This window comes from Phoxinus phoxinus (assembly GCF_949152265.1).
Source record: "Phoxinus phoxinus genome assembly, chromosome: 18".
Taxonomy (NCBI): domain Eukaryota; kingdom Metazoa; phylum Chordata; class Actinopteri; order Cypriniformes; family Leuciscidae; genus Phoxinus; species Phoxinus phoxinus.
Genome location: NC_136893.1, coordinates 3122932 through 3150614, shown reverse-complemented (window position 1 = coordinate 3150614; position 27683 = coordinate 3122932). Strand labels below are relative to the sequence as shown.

Sequence of the window (27683 nt, the reverse complement as noted above, 5' to 3'; positions counted from 1 at the left end):
GAAATGTCCGTTTATGAAAATAGCCGTCCACGTGTAAACGTAGCCTTAGTCGATCGGATCACAAATGGACGACACTAAATACAGGTGTAAACAAGGTCTAAAACTTTTTGAGCTTGTCCACTTTCAATCACTTCCAGAGGTAGTTGAAAACAAATTCGACCGGATTTAAACTTTGTCGGCTAGAGACCCAAGTTTGGTTTGAAGATGAAAAACGTATCAAGCACAATATTCTCTCATCATTCCTGATTTCTAACACACACTCACAGTGTTCGGCTGGTCTTGCGTCTATCAGAGCAGAAATGAAAGCTGCTGCTTGCCGTGTTTCTCCGTCGTCTCCAGTCGTGTTCTTATATAAATTGCGTGAGCTTATTTCGTCCATTAGATCAAAAGATCTGGGAAAGCCCATATATTTACCCGACCCTCGAAGAAATCAAGACAGAAGTGGTTAAAAGTGGACAAAAGAGACTAATTAAAACACCAGGTGTAAACAGAGAAGTGTCTCCCTCGTCTACTTGTGATCGATCAACCAAAACGCATCTGAACACCAGGTGTAAACACGGCTATGTGTTTTAGACCCCCCGAGTCTTCTTCATTTATCAGATCTGTGTGTGTAAGTTCCTCACCCCGACGATGAACCTTTGGTTGAACTGCTGCATGGCTCCCTGTAGTTGACTGCGCTGGTGCTGCCACTGCTCGTAGTTTCGCACCGTCTCCATCGTGGGCCGCTGCCACGTGGTGGTTCTGGTAATGTGGTCCACAAAATACACCCGTCCCATCTGATCCACGCGCCGCTCCCAACTACAAGAGAGAAGGACATGTTAATCCCTTACCAGTCCCAACGTCATCTACTACGCTCCTCTCAAAACATGCTCCCGACAAACTTTAGTACGTGTTGCTATTATCTTTAAATCCTCGTCCAGCATGGATGTTTTTAAAAAGGACTTGAAGACTTACTTATTTTATCAAGCTTTTGGCGTTTGATTAGGTCTGAGAACTGTGAGTGATTGGTTGTATGATTTTCTTGGTGTCATGTTTTGATGTTATGTATTTTAGAGTTATTTACTATTTATGGACAGCACTTTGGTTCATTTCAATGGTTTTGAAACTTGAAAAGCTCATTTTAGGCCAAAAATGTTTATGCATTCATCTTTTAAACAACTTTAAAATATAATATACTCATTGCTCATCTAGCCAAGAATGTGTTTTATGTGAACGCACCCTAGGAAACGTGGTTCAGGTGAAACCAGCCTAATAAGTTCGTTTAGTCGACTTGTTTTTTAGGCAAATATGTGGTTTTACACATCGCTAAATCACCGTGGAAAAAGGTGATCCTAAAAATATAAGCAGCATTTTCTTAAACAGAATATAATTTATATTGTTGTGAAATTTGACTTTGGCTTGATAAGATTCACCTAGGTTGCATTGGGCAGTTGTTTTTCATGTATATATTCAAATATAATTATCAGAAAATATGCAAAATACATAAGATCTTGTGTCGAAACATAACGCCAGATCCTGAACTATTAAGCAACTCCACCTGAAAGTGTTTTTCAGTTTAAATATGTTAAAAGTATGCGTCAAGTATGCATACTGCATTCTTTTAAGGGCGTGTCCCATAATTCAGTTTCCTACCCTGTGGGCAGAGGCTCCGGTCTTTCCCAAGTCGTCCTCTTTTCCACATGGTCGACAAAATACAGACGCCCGTTTTGATCAACACGCTGCTCCCAACTGCGCGCACACACACACACACACTACAGTTAGTGGACGAATAATATGGAAAAACACAGCAAAAAAAGATTTTCTTCCTCTGAATTTTTGTCTTTCTTAAATTAAGATACATTTACCTGATATGCAAAATGACTTAAGATATTATGTCACGTTTCCTGAAATATTGATCAAAATTAAGTTATTTAGGAAGTGACGGTTTTCTCCAGAGCGGCTATATATATATATATATAAATTAACTAGATTAATCACTTTTTTACAACAAAAATGAACCATCACTGAACTTACTATGCCGCTATTTTCTTCTAGAAACAAACTTTGTTGTATTATTTTCCTGTTATCATTGTAAAGCTGCTATAGTTATCACGAAAGGTGATGTAAACCAACAACACTTGTTTATTAACCACATGTGTGCAGTTATGGCCAATGCAGATGTTTCTGGGTAATATGAATGTCATACCCGGGCGGCAGAGGTCCGGTGTTGGCGATGCTGGGAATCCTGCTGGGAGCGGGAGCTACACCGAGAGCCGTCCTACCAGGCTGATCCACTGTGGGGGCGGGGCTAGACTCTGAGGCTCCTCCCCCAGAGGGATTACGAACGGGAGTGTCTGAACGAGACGAATCGCTGCCGTCAGGAATTGAACCAGTAGAGGAAGCTGCAAAGAGGAGGGGATTTCACCACTATTTTAATAAATGCAATCTTATTTAATAAATGCAATCAATAGTTAGGGTTGATTTTTCAATAACACACACTCAAAATATGATTCATTAAAAAGATGAACAATTCAGTTAATACTGGCCAAAAAAGCACACACCAATAAATCAGTCTGGATGATATTTTGGACTTTTCTGACTTTTTTATTTTTCAATCAGGGCTTCAGAAAAGTTCAGAAACGTACGTTTTACAGATGCTGGCGCCTGATTTGGAAACGCTGGGGAGTATTTTTAATCATTAATTTAATTTAAACGTAACATTACAATTGTTTTGCATTATAAGTGCAGTTACTAATAACATTACATGTTTGTTTATTGGAAAGTTGACAGTAAAGCACTGAGCTTGAATGAGATGCAGGTAAAAGTAACGTTTATTAACAACAGTAACGTGCAAAAACCTACATTTAAATATTCTACTCTTACTGAATGTCCTTTTGTTCTTCTATAGTCATACCGAACTGACCAGCAGCTTCAGTGGTTATAAAAAGAGCGCTCTTTACTTGTTTTCAGTGTAATTCAGCCACAATATAAAGAAAAGATTTGTTTTTCATGAGACTTTGTGACTTCCTACATTTTTCCTTAAATTGGGGAGTGAAAATGGCTAATAGAGAGGCTAAGTCCCTCCCCTTCCGGTGCACCATGGGACCTTATTTTGGAAAAATATCGTATGGTAGTCAATGGCGAGAGACAACAAATATTTTGATCTCGTTTGAATTGTGCCCTGAATTACACATATGATGTTTGTCAATTTAAAAGATACATTTTCAAGTCGCAGTTTGATGTAAAACTGTTGAGGTATAAGACTGTGAACATACGTAATTACAAAGACTACAAACCCAAAAGGCGCACATGTGACGTCATACCTTTTCTCTCAATGAATGAAGCTAACTCTACTGAAGCTAACTCTACTGAAGCTAACTCTACTGAAGCTAACTCTACTGAAGCTAACTCTACTGAAGCTAACTCTACTGAAGCTAACTCTACTGAAGCCAACTCTACTGAAGCCAACTCTACTGAAGCCAACTCTACTGAAGCCAACTCTACTGAAGCCAACTCTACTGAAGCCAACTCTACTGAAGCCAACTCTACTGAAGCCAACTCTACTGAAGCCAACTCTACTGAAGCCAACTCTACTGAAGCTAACTCTACTGAAGCTAACTCTACTGAAGCTAACTCTACTGAAGCCAACTCTACTGAAGCTAACTCTACTGAAGCCAACTCTACTGAAGCCAACTCTACTGAAGCCAACTCTACTGAAGCCAACTCTACTGAAGCTAACTCTACTGAAGCTAACTCTACTGAAGCTAACTCTACTGAAGCCAACTCTACTGAAGCCAACTCTACTGAAGCTAACTCTACTGAAGCCAACTCTACTGAAGCCAACTCTACTGAAGCTAACTCTACTGAAGCTAACTCTACTGAAGCTAACTCTACTGAAGCTAACTCTACTGAAGCTAACTCTACTGAAGCTAACTCTACTGAAGCTAACTCTACTGAAGCTAACTCTACTGAAGCCAACTCTACTGAAGCCAACTCTACTGAAGCCAACTCTACTGAAGCCAACTCTACTGAAGCTAACTCTACTGAAGCCAACTCTACTGAAGCTAACTCTACTGAAGCCAACTCTACTGAAGCCAACTCTACTGAAGCTACCGTCTGTCATGTTTTCTATTTACATTTACATTTATTCATTTAGCTGACGCTTTTATCCAAAGCGACTTACAATTGCTATATATCAGAGGTCGCACGCCTCTGGAGCAACTAGGGGTTAAGTGTCTTGCTCAGGGACACATTGGTGTCTCACAGTGGATTCGAACCCGGGTCTCTCACACCAAAGGCATGTGTCTTATTCATTGCGCCATCACCACCACGATTATATAGTCTTACGTTATAATCGTAACGTTACGCCGTGATGCCGGAGTGTGTTGTACCAGACTGCGCACACACACGACACGAGCAACGGTGACGTATAGTGCGAGACGAGAGATGTAGTTCATTGAACGATTTTCACATAAAACTAAACGCTACTCTTCTGTTTTATGACAAACTGCGACTTTCTTGACTTTCATAATTATCTTTTAAATTGACAAGCATCATGTGTGTAATTCAGGGCACAGTTCGGACGGAATAAAAAGATAAGTTGTCTCTCGCCATTGACTACCATACATATTTTTTTCGAAATAAGGTCCCATGAGCCGGAAGCGGAGGGGCGGGACTTAGGCTCTCTATAAGTCAATAAGTGCTCCACTGCCGCCATCTACTGGTTATAGTGGTAAATGAATTAAATAAAAGTGTGTTTGCCATCAATTTTAGTTTATACCACTACAAATGGCTGTCCCCTCAAATAACGCCCTGTTTGTGGGTATAGGGGGCGATTTCAGATTCAGCCGGTGAGTATGTGCAGACGGGGTCACCTGGGGAAGACGTGGGTCTGCGTGGGGTCGGCGGGGGTGGTCGCGAGGGTCGGGGGGGTCTTGGGGCTCGTGATCCTCTTGATGACCCTGACGGAGAGTCCAATCCATTCACACGACCGTTAGGAGCAGACGGTCGATCCTGACCATCCGAGACCGTTGGGGACGGATCTCTGCTACTGCACACAGAGAGACACACACACACACACACGATTGTGAATCCAAAACCAAGTCAGCATTATTTATAGAGCTTATGTAGCTCCGCCCCTTTCCAGCGCTGCGCTCCTCGTCTTTTGTCTTCCGGTCTGTATTTTCACAGCGATCTTATATATTTATATGAATGAATGGCTCGTTTTAAAATCTTCCCGGTCTACTGACGTTTGTTTAGACATCTGCTTTAAACATTACAATCCTCATGATAACTTTCATTAACTTTACAATAAGTAAATCCACTTCACCAGCTAATTACTCCTGGATAGCAATGCCATAGAAATATACAGAGCGACCGCAAAAAGTTCATAAGGTCTATACAGCGCTTTTTACAACACAGATTGTTTCAAAGCAGCTTTACAGAGATAACAGGAAAATAATGCATCAAAGTTTGTCTAGAAGAAAATAGTGTTATAGTCCAGCTTAAGTAAGTTCAGTGATGGTTCATTTTTGTTGTAAAAAAGTTATTAATTTGTGACCTGATCCAGCAAAATGAGTCACACATCACTCTCAAAATGAGATATTTTTGTATTAATGGAAAGAAGAGACCATAAGCTTTCAAATGATACCCTAGTCAAAGTCATACCATGAATGCTTGTAAATATACACACATTTGAATTATGGTCGTCTGCCCTCTTTTTCCAATTGAAAACCTGAGAAAATCGCTTTTAATGTTTTTTGCCCGTTTTTTGTTGATATCTTTCAAAATCCATTGCATTTAAAAGGTTAAACTATTTATTTTACAGCTTAATTTGACCAAAGACATTAATATATAACACGACATTTCTCAAATTAACAATATTTCATCTTTCTGAGGAGATCTGCTAGCTTGTTTACACAGAGCGCTGAGTCTGACCGGAGGATGGCTGGACCAATCGCGTGCCGGTCAGTCGAAACGGGGCTTCCCATTGACAAATGATCAACCTTTGTGTACATTTCTAAGCTTTTTGATTGGTTCTATACGACGTGTAACATCATGTTTGGAGAGCAGAGATGGTGACGCTTCAGGGGATACCCGGGACATGCTCGAGAGGAGTGGAGAAAAACAATGTTCATTTCCAGCGAATTTAGTAAAACTTTGTGAACTTTAATAGTCATTTAAATACCTTTACTCAATTATCTGGACTACGAAACTTTGGGAGATTATTTTTGAACGTCTGTTCACTCGAAAAAAGATTTTTTTTCATTGGTTTTCCACATAATCGGCCCATATCTTAAAATGTAATTTAGTCATTTAGTTCATTTATATATCTAGCCGCTCTGGAGAAAACTGTAATGTCATTGTCCAGCTCAGTTCAGTTCTCATGTAATGGTGTCAATGCAAGTAGATCAATAATATTGTTGAATATTAAATTATTGTACGCAATATGATTACAGACAGGACATTCCTCAACCAATCACATGTTCCTTTGATCATTTGTGGTACAATCAAACTGCCATCAGCACAATAACAACAAAGGAAACACTATGTAGACAATCATTTCTTAATTTACACTAGTTAATTATTGAATGATATGAAGATACCTTCTGCTTGAGTCTTCGTTAAGCTCCGACTCGCCATTTAAAGCACCTGGGGGGGAAACAACATTAGCCATGTGTGATGTTTTCAGTGTGACATAGCATTGATATTGAAAGGGATAGAGGGACTGACTCTGGTTGTTGGCCTCGGCCGACTGGAAAAGATCTGGATCCACTTGCAGACCGTCCAAACACACGGACAGATCCCCAATGTTATCGGCCTGATCCTGGTCAGCGCACAACTGCAGCGTCTGCACAACCTCGCAGACTGGACCACACAAGTCAATTAAACATTACTTACATGATTATATATATCGATTTTTATATCTAACAACATTATTGAATGATTAATAAAAATAAAAATAATTTTTTTTTAAATATATACACACACACACACACACACACATCTCATACAAATTACCGTATAATTATTTAGATTATACAAACATATACAAATTTAGATTTACATTATATCAATATTTTTATTAGAATGTTTATTTTTTAATGTTTATATTATATTTATGTATTAACTAACATAAAAAAAATACATTTACATTTTAAATTAAAATTATTCAATGACATTTATATTTTTATAATTTTAATACGATTTTAAAAAGTATATATATATATATATATATATATATATATATATATATATATATATATATATATATATATTAGGGCCGGGACTCGATTAAAAAAATTAATCTAATTAATTAGAGGCTTTGTAATTAATTAATCGAAATTAATCGCATTTTAATCGCATATAAATATTTGACCTGAGAACAATGAGAAGTAATTTTTTTCACATAGATTTTTAGTATACCATTGAATAATGACTGAATACATAAGCTTAAGCAACAAAATATTGTTTATTTTTGTTCAACCAAGTCCAGCAGACCAGTGCTATTTTTGCCATTAAGTGTAGCAATAGCCGTTCCGAATTCCTTGTTGCACAAGCTTGCACACAACCATGCTCTTATCGACGCTTCCATCCGTTCGTTTTTTAAAATGTCCCATCCACGGGGCCAACCAAAGCGGTCTCGTCAGCTTCTTTGTTCATGTTCACTGTGGTTTGTTGTTGTCTTAAGTTATCAAGTTATGAATATGAACGCTATTGGTGCTCCAGTATAATCGGTCCGCCTAAACTCATCCAGTGAGAAACGTTCCGCGGTGCAAAAATAAGTGTGATTAAAATGCGTGAAAAAAATGTAACGCGTTATTTTTTGTGTAATTAATTAATCTTAATTAACGCGTTAAAGTCCCGGCTCTAATATATATATATAACATTTATATTACATAACATTTATAACTTTATATATACAGTAGTCAACATTTGAAGTGGATCAAAACCTTTCATCAAAGTTATACATGAATTTTGAACAATACCCGTTCTTGTCTTAGGACAACTTTGATTAACTTTTTTGATCCACTTCAAATGTTGACGTATGTGTGTGTGTGTGTGTGTGTATATATATATATATAAAATTACACAAATAGAAACTGAGCATAGAAACTCACTCTTCATGTCATGTGACTTGAGCGTCTCGCTGACGTCGAGTGTGGCCACGCCCAGCAGAACGTCAGACTTCAGCGTCTGGTGACTCCAAACCCGGAAGATCAGTTTGCTGAACGGAGTCACGATCCTGATGGAGAAACACAACAGAAATTACAAACCTGTGAAACCACAGATCTACAGAAACACAAGAGAGGAGGAAAACACACTCAACTTCAATACTTGAGTTCTGATCACACTGCAGCTTGACTTAAACACCACTACTAATGCAGTCAGTTCTGACGTCATTCTTTTGTCTTTTTTTTACTTTCCAGAACAAAGATAAAGTCAACACAGCTTCATGGGTATTTACATGCAAATTTAAATAAAAAAAACTTAATAAAATAAAAAACTCTTTCCATAATCAACAAGTACAAGAGATCCTGGAGTCAACAGGTTATCATGTAAACATATATACTTATACGCGCTTGTAGACTCATACATAAGTAGACATTCATACAAATACAAATTTCATGCAGCTTGAAGTAATATTGTCTCACATGTGGTCACATGTGTGACGGGAATATTTATATGCAAACATTTATCTCCCTTCTCTCTGTTATGATAAACGTGTAATCCATTTTCCCCAGAGCTTTTCAAAAGTCTCTACTTGTAGTCTTAACCTGAATGTCTAATGTTGGAGTTCTGACGTCATTCTTAACAATCACTGCACGTCAGGAGGATGAAAGCATTTAATAGAGAATTGAGGCACTTGACAATGTGTTTGCACACACACACACACACACACACACACACACAGTGCTGGTACTGAAAGTAAAGCACACTCACACACACACACACACTCTTGTTAGTGCTGGTACTGAAAGTAAAGCACACACACACACACACGTGTTAGTGCTGGTACTGAAAGTAAAGCACACACACACACGTGTTAGTGCTGGTACTGAAAGTAAAGCACACACACACACACGTGTTAGTGCTGGTACTGAAAGTAAAGCGCACACACACAGAAAGTAAAGCACACACACACTCACAGACACACACACAGACACACTGAAAGTAAAGCACACACACACACAAACACACTGAAAGTGCTGGTACTGAAAGTAAAGCACACACACACACACAGACAGACACACACACACAGACACACACACACATTAGTGCTGGTACTGAAAGTAAAGCTAACACAGACACAGACACAGACACAGACACAGACACAGACACAGATAGGGCTGGGCATCGTTCAAAATCTTTCGATCCGGTGCCAATTTCGATACCTCTGTTTCGATACCGGTTCCTAACGATACTTTTTTCGATACCAATTTTATGAAATCCATTTTAACAAGATTACATAAGATATTACCTCAGAATTTTTTTTTTTATTATTTATTTATTTTTATTTTTTCAGTTTGACTCATGCTCCTTAGCCAGTGCACAAAGGAACAAACATTTTTTTATAAAGCGCTCATGCTCACCAAAGCTGAATTTTTAAATAAATAATACAGTAAAACTTTAGTAATATTGTGAAATAGTATTACAATTTAAAATCGTATCTCTTATATTTTTCAAAATGTAATTTATTCCAAAATCATTACTTCAGTGTCACATGACCCTTCAGAAATATGAAAACAGTTTGCTGCTTAATATTTTGGAAACTATGACAATTTTTTTCATGATTCTTTGATGAATAAAAAATTCTAAAGAAAAGCATTTATTTAAAAACGAAATATTTTGTAACATTACACATGTTTTAATGTCACCTTTGATAACTTTAATGCATCCTTACTGAAAAACAATTCTGACTAACCAACACATTTTTGAACGGCAGTGTAGCCTACATTCAGTAGGTTATTATTTATTGCAATATAAACACTGGAGTGATCAAGATGTCTCTTCATTTACCAGTCGAAGACGGAGCAACTTTCTGCTCTTATGTTTACTCCGTGCACTGTCAAGGTCTTCATCATATTTGTCGTGGTACTGGTCTTTGCAGCAATTATTTTTACCGCAAATACTGCATCGCGCGCTGTTGGCATCGAGCCTGGAGAAATGTAGCCACACTTTTGATCGACTCTTCCACATCTTTAAGGTATTATGTGTGTGTGCTCGCGTCTCATATGAATATGTGCGCGGAGAGTTTGTGTGTGTGTGTGCTCGCGTCTCATAAGTATGCGTGTCGAGAGTTTCTGCGTGCGCGCGCGCGTCTCATATGAGTGTGCGCGGAGAGTTCCGCGCGTTTCGTGTGAATAGAGTTTGCGTGTATGTGCGTGAGCGACTTTATGTGTGTCGTTGTGCATTTCATATGTATTTGTTTGAGCGCTGACGTTGACGAGTTAACTCCTTAGGTATCGAAATCTGGAACCGAACAACCTGTCATTTTTCGATATCGATAGTATCGAGGCAATTCGGTCGGTACCTAAAAAGTATCGAGACTCGGTACCCAGCCCTAGACACAGACACAGACACATTAGTGCTGGTACTGAAAGTAAAGCACACACACACACACACACATTAGTGCTGGTACTGAAAGTAAAGCAAACACAGACACAGACACAGACACAGACACAGACACAGACACAGACACAGACACAGACACATTAGTGCTGGGACTGAAAGTAAAGCACACACACACACAGACACAGACACAGACACAGACACATTAGTGCTGGGACTGAAAGTAAAGCACACACACACACACAGACAGACACACACACACACACACATTAGTGCTGGTACTGAAAGTAAAGCAAACACAGACACAGACACAGACACAGACACAGACACAGACACAGACACAGACACAGACACAGACACATTAGTGCTGGGACTGAAAGTAAAGCACACACACACACACAGACAGACACACACACACACACACATTAGTGCTGGGACTGAAAGTAAAGCAAACACAGACACAGACACAGACACAGACACAGACACAGACACAGACACAGACACATTAGTGCTGGGACTGAAAGTAAAGCAAACACAGACACAGACACAGACACAGACACAGACACAGACACAGACACAGACACAGACACAGACACAGACACAGACACAGACACAGACACATTAGTGCTGGGACTGAAAGTAAAGCACACACACACATTAGTGCTGGTACTGAAAGTAAAGCAAACACAGACACAGACACAGACACAGACACATTAGTGCTGGTACTGAAAGTAAAGCAAACACAGACACAGACACAGACACAGACACATTAGTGCTGGGACTGAAAGTAAAGCACACACACACACACACACACACACAGACAGACACACACACACACACACACACACACACACACATTAGTGCTGGTACTGAAAGTAAAGCACACACACACACAGACACAGACACACACACACACAAACATTAGTGCTGGTACTGAAAGTAAAGCACACACACACACACACACACAGACAGACACACACACACACACAGACAGACAGAAAGTAAAGCACACTCACACAGTGAGCGACTGCTTCCACTTGGGCGAGTTTGTGTTGGTGCATTTCTCCGTCTTCTTGGACTGGCCGTCCACACACACCTCCACGTACGGATTCGGGCCGAACCAGTTCTTCTTGTTGTCCTTGAGTTTGGCAGAGATCACTGCAAACAGGAAGAACACATGGTCAAAACAACACGGCATGATTCACGACACGGGTGACCCAGGCATGAGGAAAGCTGCTGTTAGTGAGGAACTAAAGGCTAGAATCTAGAAAATTCATTGTGTTGGAACTATTGGTTTAAAAATAATGTACATAAAGTATGCACAAAGTTAATATTATTATTTTTTTAAAGTGATGTAGGCACCACAAAAATGTGGATTAAATTCTAATACAACTTTATTTTTTATAATTTTTATATTTTACATTTTTAAATCATATTTTTCATAAAACATGCGTGTAAATAAACCGGTTTAAAGCAAAACTTTATTTTAATAAAATTATTTTTAAAACAATGTTTTAAATAAAGTCTCATGAATTGCTAATTAGAAAAACTCATCTGATAGTTAAATTACAGGTCTGCACACATTCAAAATAATGTGCAAAAAATATGCATATTATTACAAAAGTCACGTAACAAAAGTCCAGAGAAAATGTGGGGGAAAAATATAATAAAACTTATTTTTTAAATTTGTAGTAATATTTTTTAAATAAAACAAAAACGTGTAAAATGTGTGTAATTAAACATGTTTATAGCCCCTTTATTTACTTTTTATTTTAATAAAACTTTTTTATTTTATAATAAAACATGTTTTTTTAAGTCTCATAAATGTATATATATATAAAAAAAAACATTTAATTTAAACTTGACAATTACCATTAATATATTTCGGTACCTATTAAAAAAAGTGTACAAAAAATATGCACAAATTTGCATATTATAAAGTGACGTAGACTTCAGAGAAAATGTGATAAATTACTTATTATCAGACCCTTTTATCAAAACTGTTTTTAAGCACAAAATGTTTAATAAAACATGCATGTAAATAAAACTATTCATAACCATTTAAAAAATATATATGGTTAAGTGACCGCATGGTTAAGTGATGTTTTATTTTTTCTTAAACTAGAAAAAGTTAAATTCACGTTGAAAGGGTCCGTCCAGAAGTTTTACTTAAAATGGCAACCATTTGTGACATATTTTGAGAATCTCAAAGTATTGCCTGAAGTATGAGACTCCATTTTATTGTACAATTTATTATTTCTTCTCTCTGTTTCCTTTTTTATAAAAAAAAAAATCTATATATGTTTATTCAAATCAATGGTCAATCACCTTAATGTGGTGGGAACGGAGTAGCCTGACTGACAATTGTGAAACTGCGAGTTTAAAGCCAACTGTTAACCAACTGGGGTCGGAATGTGGGCGTGCAGCTGTGTGCTTGTTTTCAATGTGTAGATCCTCAAACTTTTTTTTAAGTACTGTTTAACAAACAAAATAGAAAAAGATTGTTTTCCCAGAATGTTGTCAAAATATGGGGAGTGGGAAGGGTTGCCATTAAGTTTTTTTGTTTTTGTTTTTGGGGAGGGGGGGGGGGGGGGTATAAGGTTTTAGTAGTTTAAAATAAAATGAAACTGGAGAACTGTTTTATTTCCTGTAAAATGTAACATCCTTGATTCTCCACTAAAAATATATAAAAAAATTAAATAAAATAAAAAAATAGAACTTTTAATTTTAATAAAACTTCCTATTTTTTATTGTGTTATAATAAAACATTTTAAATAATACATATCTAATCAATTGCTAATTAAAAAAAAGAATAATAGTAATACTCATAATATAATTTAAAAGACAAATTGTAAAATTGACGGGTCCTATTCAGAAGCGTGAGATATTATGATCTCGAGGTCAAGACATGTTTTGTGCTAACTGAGACAAACATATTTGGCAATAAAAATAAACAACATTTCCAAAATAAAATACGTTACTTAAGATGTTTTCTCAGTCTGCCAAAAATCACCCCATTAATAACGTTCAGGAGTTTAGCGTTTTATGCAATTCAGCAAAACCACTGAAATATCAAGTTAACGTATTAAAACTATCAGGAAGTTTAATAATAACTTTCTATATTATACAGAAAATAAGTAAGTAGTAACATTTTTTGTATTGCTTATATTAACTTATTATTAACATTCATGCATATTTCCTGAAGATAGTTACCTTAGTTTGGAGATCAACAATGAATTAAAGCAAAAAAATACATATTTTTGGGGCTTTTATTAGAGATAGTAGAGACTGGGACCTGTTAGAAGTGAAATATTAGCATATATATATATATATATAAACTGGTGGGACTGAAGTCCAGCGTTCGGCCGGTCAGCTGATGAGGAAGTGTCAGATAATGACAGGTGGAAACACACACACACACACACACACACACACACACACACACACACACATACCCATGATCTGCAGCTGTGCTTTCATCGGGAAGCCATTAGTAGGACCAGCTTTAGCGACACTGCCGGCCATGACATAGAGCTACGCTGAGACCTGTGAGCGACACAACACACACATATTATTATTAATAAAGCACTGCAGCTTATTCAGGACGAGGAACACACACACGTGAGCATCTTTCAAATCTGACAAACCCGCATGATTGGACATAAAGCGTCAGACAAAGCAATATACGGTTCTGCCATTTACTTTAAAGGGGTCATCGGATGCAAAATGGGCTTTATGCACAGCGGCACTACTTCCTGAACTTCAGCCAGCTCCTGTTTCCCGTCTGCCATTATTAGACAAACTGATAAATCCTGGTGTGCGTGACCAACCACAATAATCAGACACACCTTGATTAATCAGTTTGTCCAATAATGGCAGACAGGAAACAAAGGAGCTGGCTGAAGTTCAGGAAGTAGTGCCGCTGTGCATAAAGCCCATTCACTTTTATTTGGTGTTTGTTTGCATATTTATGTGTTTTTGCAATGTGTGGACACAACCACCATACAATGAAAAATAAAATAAAAAAATAAAATCACTCCTTTTTTTTTAAAGCACTCAATAATCAGGAGCACTATGATGTCATAATGCTCATGCTCCGCCCACGACCACTGACGGACTGTCCCGTATTAGCATATTTCCCGTATTAGCATATTACCCGTATTAGCCCCGTATTAGCATATTACCCGTATTAGCATATTACCCATATTAGCATATTACCCGTATTAGCATATTTCCGCCCTCAGCCATTTGTTTACTGTCCGCCAAGGCATCACTTTATGTGTCTTGTGGAGTTTGTTTTGATATTTGAGGGTGTGCTGTACAGAGCGGGACACATATTTAAAACAGACGGTATTTTAAACAGTACGTGTTTTCATATCATTAAACAGAACGAGAGCGCCCTCTAGAGGCCAAATAAACCCATCACTGACGCCTCGTGGAGTTTGTTTTGACACGCGAGGCTGCGCTGCACTTCAGATACGGATTTAAAACAGACGGTATGTTATACAGTACATTACCGTACGTGTTTTCATATCATTAAACAGTACGAGAGCGCCCTCTAGAGGCCAAATAAACCCATCACTTGGAGTTTGTTTTGACGTGAGGCTGCGCTGTACAGAGCGGGACACTTCAGATACAGATTTAAAACAGACGGTATCTTATACAGTACTTACATATCTTTATACAGTAATTCAATTGTTGACTAGGCTAGATGCAGAACAGCAGTATGTTTGCAGTCGAGGCTGAGAGGACGCTAACATTAGTTCCTCAAGTCACGTGGTTAAAACAATGAAAAATATTTAATGCAAGTCCGACCCAAATGTTTGATGTCATGATTGTTACTATCTATTTGCAGTAGTTTGTCGCTTTTATGCATTCGTTATGCAGCAAAGTTGCATATATAAAGCTAGTGACATGAGAAAGAAAAAACTGTATCGTCATGCTAAATAAAACATTGACATCTCAACATTTTTTACAAGATGTGAAGATAGTCTCTTCTTTTTTTGATAAAAAATACAGTAAAAATTGTGAAATATTATTGCAATGTAAAACATCTGTTTTCTATGTGAATATATTTAAAAATTTAATTTATTCCTGTGATCAAAGCTGAATTTTCAGCATCATTACTTCAGTCTTCAGTGTCACATGATCCTTCAGAAATCATTATAATATGATGACTTGCTGCTCAAGAAACATTTATGATTATTATCAATGATAAAAAACAGTTCATATGTGCTGATCATATTTTAGTGGAAACATTTGTTTTTATGATTCTTTGATGAATAGAAAGTTCAAAAGAACAGCATTTAAGTTATAAATATCGTTACTGACACAATTTAATGCATCATTGATGAAAAAAAGTATTTATTTATTTATTTTTTAAACAGACTAACATTTATTATTTTTTTTTATTTTTTTTGGACAACTTTCAGTAGATTTATTCAGAACTTAATTAAAAAGGTTTAATTATTTATAGGAACCATCATTATTATCACCAGATAGATTCAAATGTTTAATGCAAGAAGTAAAACCGTAAAAAAAAGAAAAGAAAAAAGTAAACTAGGTCAGATTGGATGACGGTTAAAAAATAAAAATTATGTAATTTCTTCCAAGGAATATATGGCATATCCAAACATGACAACGGAACTGAAACCAAATCAAGCTCACCATAATCCACAATGATGAAACAAAATCCACAATCACAGCAATATCTTTGGAGAAGTGGAAAACATTAGATTGTGCTTTCAAACACTAGCAAAGAAAGTGTTGATAGTTTTCTTTTCTGTGTTGTAAAGAGATCCCAGATTACAGGCGCTGCTTCTCCTCCGGTTACATCACAGAGATCAGACCGAGATCAGACCGAGACGCTCACGTGTGTCTCACACAAGATCTGAATAAACTTTCACTCCAGCTGATCTCTGGGTTAATTATTCATCACTGATCGTGTGTCGAGAGCCTCGACAACAGCCGACGGGCCGAGCCCCGAGGAAACACACACACACACGTTTAAATCTCCAGGTTAGAGATTAAGTCAGACGTGATCCTCTATAGTCCTTTATAGAGAGAATCTGCACTGGAAAACCAAAGCTGATATTTCCTCTCAAAGCTGAAGTGTGTCGTCCTCTCAACAGCAACACGGTCTGTAACGTTCAGTCTCTAGATGTTAATCATTAGGTTTGAGGAGTCAGTGAGTGACTCGGCAATCAACTTCTGACTCGACCAATAGCGTGCGTTTGGGGGCGGGGCTACCTGTCAGGAGGAGGGTTTGTTTGTGACGATAAAAGAATCCGAGAGATATTGTGTATCAGAGATCTGCCACCTAGCAACCATGCAGAACACCCTAGCAACCGCAGTTTTTAAGCTGGTGATGGTGATATCACGGTACTTTAATTTACCACATGGCTGTGACTGCATTTTATAATCAAGTCTAGGTTTGCAACTAATGATTATTTTGGTAAACATTAATCTGTCGATTGTTTGCTGTATTGATCAGGTAATAAAGCCTCATTTTCCGGTGACACTTTACAATAAGGTTCTGTTGACATCAGTTAACTAGACTTTTACTCTGTAAAGCACGGTGGTCAACTCTTGCTGTGTTTATTTGTGCTATATACATAAAATTAATAAAAAAAAACTGTATTAGGTAACAATTAACAATACTTCTACAGCATTTATGTTAATCTAAACATTTTACAAGCACATTTGTAAGATTAACAGTTTTATCTGTTAACATAAATGTACTGTGAACATGAAAATTCATAAACATACGAAAGGTAAACAAATGCAGTGAGACTATATTGCTTATTGTATAGTTCATGCATAAATTATTTATTTATTTTATAACATTATTGAATACATTAGATTAGAATAAATAAATAAAAATAAGAAAGGAAGTGTACATTTAAATGTAAAAATAAATAAAAGTAACTAAATAAAATACATTTTATTAAAATAATTTGATAAATTAATCAAATACATCTAACTTAAATTAGTAAAGAAACATTAAAATAACTTTAACTTGATTAAAATAAATAAGAAAAGGAAAAGCGGTGTAAAAATAAATGTGAAAAATAAATAAAAAGTAATAAAAGTAATTAATAAATAAAAAGTATTTATTTTTATTTATTAAAAGTAATTAATCTATGTATTGTAAAGTAACTAAATAAATACATTGATTATATTTTATTTAAATAGGCTAAGTAATACAATAAACATAATACTAGAATAAATCAAAAATGAAATAATGTAATATAATAAAAACTGTTATTGTTTTTATACACAAAAAAATATGTAGCTGCCTTTTGGATTTTAGGATGGTCCTATTTTGGGGGTCAGTGATATTAAAGATTGAAAACTCCTGATCTAGGAAGCACTTTGACATTATTACCATGGTCATATTAATATCATGCCATGACATATATCAAAGTATCATAGTATTTTCATTCTGTTTTGGGTGACAGTGGTGGCTAATGACGGATATAAAACGGTAGTATCTAGGGAGATACCGCGGTATTTAGCTAATAATAATGGAGGACAGGTGAGCAGCTTCAGGTCAAACCTGTTTAGCTAGGAAATATTTAAATCATCAAATCAGCTGAAACCAAAACCAACAAGAAACTCGAAGCCGAACATCTGACATGAGGGTATTAAACATGCCACATGTGTCCATCATACATGACCCGATCATGACCATAAACAACAACCCCGCAGATCCATATCCAGGCGCGTTGTTGATTCCCTCTGACTCTCATTGTCTAACACGAGCTATTTATATGAGATTGAAATAGTCAAAGTGATTAGTTAACCTGTCAACACGACTCAGTGTCACTGTAACGCAATGAACACATGATAAGAACACACACAGACGGTAAACTACGACACGGCCTCGATCAGATGACCGTTTCTTACCCGAATCTGTCTCTGGGTCAGATGTGAGACGTGAAGCCGAACCGATCCGTCCTGAAATAGTTTATTCCAGATTCCGTACCAAGCGACTCCGGCGGCTCAGATCAGGAATGAACTTCCGCCATCTTCACGGCAACACGTCATCAAAGACGCTTTCCTGAAACCCGCCCTTCCAATCGATCAAAAGTCCGTTGCGTCGTTATTTCACCAGGCGGCGCTCGATGGACCGGAGAACCGATTCTTAATTGAGCCTCGTTCAAATAGCAGCTTGATTTTGTGCTCACTGCGGATGTTTGTATGGGAACGAGTATAATCTTTCACATCTACTCATTGTACAGATTCAAATATGTCAAAAACATGAACAATCGCTAAGTATTTATATATGTAATACGTTGTTTAAAAGTGCCTCGTCTAGTAATCATAAACCACAGCGATTGGTTCACACGGATTATTGATGAGAAAAGTAACAGATGTCACGTGGGCTTCGATTCATTGTCGAAGCCCCGTTATGAACTAACGTTATATTTTAAACATGAATAATGAAATTAAAGACACTTTAATAGACTTTGATTTAATGAAACACATTGACGAGAGTAAAAAATAATAATAATATATATATAGATCAATCGTACATGATTAAAAAACCGGAACCTTCGTGCTGTCTGCTAATTCTATTTGAAATAGCGCTTTTATTGTGAAACACTGGACAAAAGTAGGCTTTTAACCTAAACTTTAATACATTATTAATGATTATAACAGTCAAACATACAAATTAATGTAGGTCTATTAATATATATACACAAATATATTTAGGTTAGAATGTACATAAAAGTTTGTGTGCATTTTATGTAACCTACTTGCCAAGCATACTGGTCACACTTAGAGTAGGCTACTATATAAATTTAGCAGATAGCCTACCATCCAAAGTAACAACAGAGGAATAAATTAAGTGCTTTTTACACCTCAACTATTTGAGTTCACACCTGTTTAGAGTTCACACCCACCAAATTCTCATGAAAGTATCATCACACAGAAGCAGCATCTCTTCTCTGAGCTGAGCAGATCCTCACATAATCAACCAGAAATACAACAGTGGCGATTCCCACCAGACCAGACAAAACAAGTCGAATAGCCTTAGTGCCGCAACAATGATCCAGACAATCTGAAACAGAAGAGACATTCATAAACATCTTCTGACTCATCATATGTCTTTGTTTGTGGAAAAACAGAAGCTGCACGAGGTCACTGTGGCAGGAAGAGAGTTTTGTGGTAAATGAGTTTTCATACCTTCATGTCGTTGGCAGATCTCTTTCATGTGAAGACGGACGCTCTTGTTGCTCACTGAATTTGTAGTCGTGCAGCTGTAGATCTCTGAATCATTACAATGAAGCTCTAATTGTAAACTGAGGATGATGTTGAGATCAGGATTGCTGGTCTGGTTCATCATTTCACTCCCTTTATACCATGAGATGGACACGTCTCGATCATTTCTCACAGAGCAGAGCGCAGAGCATATTTCCTCTGATGCTCGAGGCTGCTTTGAAGTACCTGGAAGATTGATTTGTATAGGTTACATTTCAATGTTAAAGTTCAGGAGGTCTTTATTCTGTCAGTATTTATGGCTTTAATGACACCTAAACAAATTCCTGCCCCTTTCGCCCAGCAATGATTTAGAGGTCAGGAGAGGGACCTAAAAGACAACTAAGATGGCAACTGCATGAAACTGATTTAAAAGACTCACCTGAAGATTGGTCGATAATAACCAAGGAGCACTCAATATCAGGTACAGAGACAGGTGCTTTAGGACAAGAGGAAACATGTGCATCTTTTAATAAGCCCATTTTGCTGAAACCATATGAGATTCCTTCATTAAGTTCAGTCAAAAATAAAAAAATTCTGTCATTAATTACTCGCCCTCGTGTCGTTCCAAACCCGTAAGACTTTCGTTCATCTTAAGACAAAGGAAGATCTTTTTGATGAAATCTGAGAGCTTTCTGTCCCTCCATTGACAGCTATGCAACTACCACTTTGATGCTTCATAAAGAGATTGTAAAACGAATTCATATGAATTGAGCGGTTTAGTCCAAAATTTCTAAAGAGACACAATCACTTTATATGATGAACAGATTTAATCTAGGCTTTTATTCACATATAAACATTCATTAGTGAACATGAACAAGCTCAACCGAACCTGCTTGACGCGGGAGAACAAACCTCTTGCAGAAGCTCAAATGTGATGCGTAACACGAGAGTGAACCTCATTGGTTCTTGCTGAAGCTCAAACGTGATGCGTAACACGAGAGTGAACCTCATTGGTTCTTGCTGAAGCTCAAACGTGATGCGTAACACGAGAGTGAACCTCATTGGTTCTTGCTGAAGCTCAAACGTGATGCGTAACACGAGAATGAACCTCATTGGTTCTTGCTGAAGGTCAAACGTGATGCGTAACACGAGAATGAACCTCATTGGTTCTTGCTGAAGGTCAAACGTGATGCGTAACACGAGAATGAACCTCATTGGTTCTTGCAGAAGCTCAAACGTGATGCGTAACACGAGAGTGAACCTCATTGGTTCTTGCAGAAGCTCAAACGTGATGCGTAACACAAGAATGAACCTCATTGGTTCTTGCAGAAGCTCAAACGTGATGCGTAACACGAGAATGAACCTCATTGGTTCTTGCAGAAGCTCAAACGTGATGCGTAACACGAGAATGAACCTCATTGGTTCTTGCAGAAGCTCAAACGTGCTGCGTAACACGAGAATGAACCTCATTGGTTCTTGAGAAGCTCAAACGTGATGCGTAACACGAGAATGAACCTCATTGGTTCTTGCAGAAGCTCAAACGTGCTGCGTAACACGAGAATGAACCTCATTGGTTCTTGAGAAGCTCAAACGTGATGCGTAACACGAGAACGAACCTCATTGGTTCTTGCAGAAGCTCAAACGTGATGCGTAACACGAGAACGAACCTCATTGGTTCTTGCAGAAGCTCAAACGTGATGCGTAACACGAGAACGAACCTCATTGGTTCTTGAGAAGCTCAAACGTGATGCGTAACACGAGAACGAACCTCATTGGTTCTTGCAGAAGCTCAAACGTGATGCGTAACACGAGAACGAACCTCATTGGTTCTTGCAGAAGCTCAAACGTGCTGCGTAACACGAGAATGAACCTCATTGGTTCTTGAGAAGCTCAAACGTGATGCGTAACACGAGAATGAACCTCATTGGTTCTTGCAGAAGCTCAAACGTGATGCGTAACACAAGAATGAACCTCATTGGTTCTTGCAGAAGCTCAAACGTGATGCGTAACACGAGAGTGATCCTCATTGGTTCTTGCAGAAGTTCAAACGTGATGCGTAACATGAGAATGAACCTCATTGGTTCTTGCAGAAGCTCAAACGTGATGCGTAACACAAGAATGAACCTCATTGGTTCTTGCAGAAGCTCAAACGTGATGCGTAACACAAGAATGAACCTCATTGGTTCTTGCAGAAGCTCAAACGTGATGCGTAACACAAGAATGAACCTCATTGGTTCTTGCTGAAGCTCAAACGTGATGCGTAACACAAGAATGAACCTCATTGGTTCTTGCTGAAGCTCAAACGTGATGCGTAACACAAGAATGAACCTCATTGGTTCTTGCAGAAGCTCAAACGTGATGCGTAACACAAGAATGAACCTCATTGGTTCTTGCAGAAGCTCAAACGTGATGCGTAACACAAGAATGAACCTCATTGGTTCTTGCAGAAGCTCAAACGTGATGCGTATCACGAGAATGAACCTCATTGGTTCTTGCTGAAGCTCAAACGTGATGCGTAACACAAGAATGAACCTCATTGGTTCTTGCTGAAGCTCAAACGTGATGCGTAACACAAGAATGAACCTCATTGGTTCTTGCTGAAGCTCAAACGTGATGCGTAACACAAGAATGAACCTCATTGGTTCTTGCTGAAGCTCAAACGTGATGCGTAACACAAGAATAAACCTCATTGGTTCTTGCAGAAGCTCAAACGTGATGCGTAACACGAGAATGAACCTCATTGGTTCTTGCTGAAGCTCAAACGTGATGCGTAACACAAGAATGAACCTCATTGGTTCTTGCTGAAGCTCAAACGTGATGCGTAACATGAGAGTGAACCTCATTGGTTCTTGCAGAAGCTCAAACGTGATGCGTAACACAAGAATGAACCTCATTGGTTCTTGCTGAAGCTCAAACGTGATGCGTAACACGAGAGTGAACCTCATTGGTTCTTGCTGAAGCTCAAACGTGATGCGTAACACGAGAGTGAACCTCATTGGTTCTTGCAGAAGCTCAAACGTGATGCGTAACACAAGAATGAACCTCATTGGTTCTTGCTGAAGCTCAAACGTGATGCGTAACACAAGAATAAACCTCATTGGTTCTTGCAGAAGCTCAAACGTGATGCGTAACACGAGAATGAACCTCATTGGTTCTTGCTGAAGCTCAAACGTGATGCGTAACACGAGAGTGAACCTCATTGGTTCTTGCAGAAGCTCAAACGTGATGCGTAACACAAGAATAAACCTCATTGGTTCTTGCAGAAGCTCAAACGTGATGCGTAACACAAGAATGAACCTCATTGGTTCTTGCTGAAGCTCAAACGTGATGCGTAACACGAGAGTGAACCTCATTGGTTCTTGCAGAAGCTCAAACGTGATGCGTAACACAAGAATGAACCTCATTGGTTCTTGCTGAAGCTCAAACGTGATGCGTAACACAAGAATAAACCTCATTGGTTCTTGCAGAAGCTCAAACGTGATGCGTAACACAAGAATGAACCTCATTGGTTCTTGCAGAAGCTCAAACGTGATGCGTAACACAAGAATGAACCTCATTGGTTCTTGCAGAAGCTCAAACGTGATGCGTATCACGAGAATGAACCTCATTGGTTCTTGCTGAAGCTCAAACGTGATGCGTAACACAAGAATGAACCTCATTGGTTCTTGCTGAAGCTCAAATGTGATGCGTAACACGAGAATGAACCTCATTGGTTCTTGCAGAAGCTCAAACGTGATGCGTAACACAAGAATGAACCTCATTGGTTCTTGCTGAAGCTCAAACGTGATGCGTAACACAAGAATGAACCTCATTGGTTCTTGCAGAAGCTCAAACGTGATGCGTAACACAAGAATAAACCTCATTGGTTCTTGCAGAAGCTCAAACGTGATGCGTAACACAAGAATGAACCTCATTGGTTCTTGCAGAAGCTCAAACGTGATGCGTAACACAAGAATGAACCTCATTGGTTCTTGCAGAAGCTCAAACGTGATGCGTATCACGAGAATGAACCTCATTGGTTCTTGCTGAAGCTCAAACGTGATGCGTAACACAAGAATGAACCTCATTGGTTCTTGCTGAAGCTCAAACGTGATGCGTAACACAAGAATGAACCTCATTGGTTCTTGCTGAAGCTCAAACGTGATGCGTAACACAAGAATGAACCTCATTGGTTCTTGCACGTCAAGTTGAACATGCTTGAGATTCTGATGAGAACTGATGTGTGAGTTGATGAATGTTTATATGTGAATAAATGCCTAAATTAAATCTGTCCATCATAAAAAGTAATCGAGTCTCCTCAGAAAATTGCGCTTAATTCATATGGATTAGTTTTACGATCTCTTTATTAACTTTTTAAAGCATCAAAGTGGTAGTAGTTGCTTAGCAGTCAATGGAGGGACAGAAAGTTCTCAGATTTCATCAAAAAGATCTTCATTTGTGTGGAACGACATGAGGGTGAATAATTAATGACAGAATTTTTTTTTTTTTGGTGAACTAACCCAAGTGACTTCCTTTATCAACAAATGATAATAATGTAATATATAATCATGTGCAGCAACTCACCATACACATTAACATCGTACTTCGTCTCAGAGATAAATAACTTCATGGTGAGAGATACTTTATAAAGTCCAGAATCACTGGCACTGAGATTCCTAATGGTCAGTGATCCACTCTCTTGATCCAGAAGCAATCTGCCAGACAGTCCCTGTTCAAAATATGTCACTGTCCCCTTATTCATCTGTGCTATACGGCTGGTGAGATGTTCTCCTTCAAAAAACCACACAGTCTCGGTGTCTGTCTTCGGCTGAGCTTCTGTATGTAGAGTCAGAACATCTCCCTCCATCACTTTCTTCACCTCACCCCACGCACCATTCACGAGTCCTGAAACAATATGAACATGCATTAAATATGGGTTATATGCTGCTGGATTGGGTTTGTAATCATTTGTTTATATTCTTCAGAAAGCAAGACAAATATACAATTACAATTGACCCTTTCGCAGGGAGCTTGATTGACAGGTGATCTGACCAATCATACTTCGCCATCCGTCATTTTGTCGGACAAAGCAGTCAGGAGAGTTAGTAGATTAACGGGAGGATTTGAACTTGAGAAGCGGAGTGTACTGACGCCTTTCCGCGGTTAAAACAACATTCCTTCTGATGTTCATTCATGTTTATTTGATGCTATAAATGAACTAGAAGGAAGAGATGATCGGTTCACGAGCGGCTTTAACTGAGGCGACACAGCGATCTGACAGACACATTAAAGAGCCACAAAACACTAATTATTGTTTACATTTCTTTTAAAAAATGACCAAATTTAAAAGGTGAGACTTTGTTTAATATGTTTAATATCAAAAGTAACCGAAAAGTAAGCTGGTCTGTCCTGTCTGTCAGTGTGTTGTCAGTGTCTCTCTGCTCCGCGATGTATTTTTTACTGCGTGAGAACATGGTGTGTGTGTGAGAGAGCGGCGTAGCTTGTCGGGCATAGCGACAGTAACTAAGGGGGGCGGATCTTTGCAAACGGTCAATTGCTAAATGATTAGCATGAAGAGAGGAATCGGGTTAACTAAACATTTTAAATCTATAATTTTTGAACTAGTGGTGGCGCTATAGAGTTGGTCCTAGAGACTCCAAAACTGGTCAGATTACTATACATGACCATCACTACAAGTGCACCAAATTTCATCATTTTCCTATGTTCTGTTGATAGGACTGCCATAGACTCCCATTGGGCAGGAATAATAACAATACAACAATAAAACAATTACAATAGTAATACTACATCCCTTCTGACAAACTTCTGCTGCAGATGCAGATATTCCCAGTTGAGATGGCAAGTGATTTGAACAATTTTTAAATATTGTAAAAACACTATGAAAAAATATCATATTACATGTGTCATGTAATTTTTACAGTAAAATACTGATAATTAAAAAAATTAGAAGTTTGTCACATCTTCTTTTGTTTAATGAATGTTTATTGCATTATTTTAGTGTTGTGTGTTTCCATGATGGTGTTTTGTGTTTGCGTGGAAAAACTAGATACTAGTGTAACTCAGCTTGTGGAAATGCTACTTGTAAACTTCTACATGATTCTTCACGTGGCTTCCTCTTTTACCTTAAGTTGTCAGTATGTTAAAGGTATAAAACAGACTTTAGGAGCAGTGTGGGTTGTTGGTTTTGCCAGTTTAAATGACAAATTTCTTGTTTTGTAAATTACAGTTTTATACTGTAAAATTTATTGGTTTGTCTGAAAATATGTTTACATTTTTACTGTATTATTTACAGAATTATTCTGGCAACCATGTACACAGCTGCCAGGATTGTTTCAATAAAAACATTGGGATTTGTTTTTGTTTTTTTTACAGAGATTTATTTGAAACTGTGTATGGAGGATACATGTTTATGTGTGTAGTGTGAGTGAAGAAGTGTGTGATAACCACAAATTCTCACCTTTTCTCGAGTTGTTGTTTATACATCATAGCTAATCTTATTTAACAAGTTCTCCTCTCAAGATTACATCCTCGGCTTTGATATATTATTACATTACATTTAAACAATTACACTTTTATCCAAAGTGACGAGGAACATCACTTAACTATAATAGATATGCATAATAAATATAATAGATTTTAACATGTATCCTTACCAATACAAGTCAAATTTCTAAGGCACTGTCCGCCAAGAAAAACTATATTGCTATAGGGGGGAAAACTGTAAAAACAAGATAAAATACACTTAAAAGCTACTTTAAAGTATATGACCAGATGCAATTTACAAACACACACACTCACACTGAATAGATGTACAGGCACAGTGTGTGCCATATAAGGATTAAAAGATTCAGTGTTTTAGTGATAGTTTGCTCTACTTCTGTCTTGTGGAGGATTTCACTTCCTTGATTGTTTTCATCGTAGGTGAGATTTCCTCTGAACCACAAAGGAAATGTTCATTACTCAGAGTCTCAGACCATAACCCTTCCGATAATGTGACGCAAACTCATTTTTTTTTCCACTTTCATTTTCATGGAACACCAAGAGGTCGACCTACTGATTTTTCCACAAACACTTAAAAACTTCAACCATTTATTCAAAAAAAGAAAGTAAAAGAGAAGCTTACTCAAAACATACCATTATAATATTTACTTTACAGTTTGTGCATCAAAGGTTCTGACCATAACACACACACACACACTAACCTTCACGATTAAGCGAGCTTTTATAGATTTATGAAACTGCGGGATAGTGATTGTTAATTTTGATGTGAACAGCAAGTTTTATTAAACACATTTATTACTATTAAACTTTTTTTGTTGTTGATATTTCACATGCCCAGAGAAAAAGTGAGAGAAAAAAACATAAAAGTCATAAAGGAGCCAAAAATATTAGCAGTAATACCAAATTTCAAGAATAGAAAAATTCAAAAAGGTACAAAAGAAGTGCAAAGACTGAACGTGTTTCAGCAAGAGAGCAACCGGAGAGCTCAATGAACTATAATCTAATGAACGAACAAAACAATGAGGGTTTAGAAATCTTTACCTTTACAACTGATGAAAAACACAATGAAAATCCACATCCTGATGAACATTTACCAGGAACGCTTGTCAGTTTGTGGCTCCTCTTGATGTTGCATCTGTAGCTCACTCGAGCAGTGAAGAACATGTGACATCTTCTCAGTTTCACCAGGAAGTGACCATCAGCTTCACCAACTTGTAGCAAAATAATATTTATTTGAAATCATGACATCTGCTATAAGTCACCTAACAGTAAAACACAGAGTGGGTTCCCTCATTTTACATAATTTCCCATTTTTGTCGTTTATAACTAATATTTTAGAACTAGAAACTGCATTTTCTCTATAGGACTTGTGACTTAAATTGGACATTGGATGAAATTTCACTTTTTTCAAAGCATTTTTTTTT

General features: G+C 37.6%; 2 protein-coding genes across 4 annotated transcripts in view; both read right to left on the bottom strand.

Moving 5' to 3' along the window:
* Positions 1 to 18634, bottom strand: part of itchb (itchy E3 ubiquitin protein ligase b) — a 36826-nt gene extending 18192 nt beyond the window's left edge. The window contains exons 1-10 of one of the 2 annotated variants that reach the window (XM_079589593.1): positions 18460 to 18634; positions 14007 to 14097; positions 11568 to 11709; positions 8100 to 8224; positions 6712 to 6846; positions 6585 to 6630; positions 4854 to 5029; positions 2186 to 2381; positions 1633 to 1728; positions 624 to 798 (exon numbers count right to left, since the gene is read on the bottom strand). In XM_079589593.1, the coding sequence (XP_079445719.1) occupies positions 624 to 798; positions 1633 to 1728; positions 2186 to 2381; positions 4854 to 5029; positions 6585 to 6630; positions 6712 to 6846; positions 8100 to 8224; positions 11568 to 11709; positions 14007 to 14076 (1161 nt within the window). In that variant the 5' untranslated portion in view covers positions 14077 to 14097; positions 18460 to 18634. Of the gene's footprint in view, positions 1 to 623; positions 799 to 1632; positions 1729 to 2185; positions 2382 to 4853; positions 5030 to 6584; positions 6631 to 6711; positions 6847 to 8099; positions 8225 to 11567; positions 11710 to 14006; positions 14098 to 16218; positions 16721 to 18459 lie in introns of those variants that run through there. The other variant, XM_079589594.1, reaches the window with a different exon arrangement.
* Positions 18635 to 19113: 479 nt separating this feature from the next.
* Positions 19114 to 27683, bottom strand: part of LOC306986403 (CD48 antigen-like) — a 31304-nt gene continuing 22734 nt past the window's right edge. The window contains exons 1-5 of one of the 2 annotated variants that reach the window (XM_079589609.1): positions 27301 to 27425; positions 24322 to 24642; positions 20198 to 20254; positions 19744 to 20004; positions 19114 to 19618 (exon numbers count right to left, since the gene is read on the bottom strand). In XM_079589609.1, coding sequence (XP_079445735.1) covers positions 19482 to 19618; positions 19744 to 20004; positions 20198 to 20254; positions 24322 to 24642; positions 27301 to 27349 — 825 coding nt within the window. In that variant the 5' untranslated portion in view covers positions 27350 to 27425 and the 3' untranslated portion in view covers positions 19114 to 19481. Of the gene's footprint in view, positions 19619 to 19743; positions 20005 to 20197; positions 20255 to 24321; positions 24643 to 27300; positions 27426 to 27683 lie in introns of those variants that run through there. The other variant, XM_079589610.1, reaches the window with a different exon arrangement.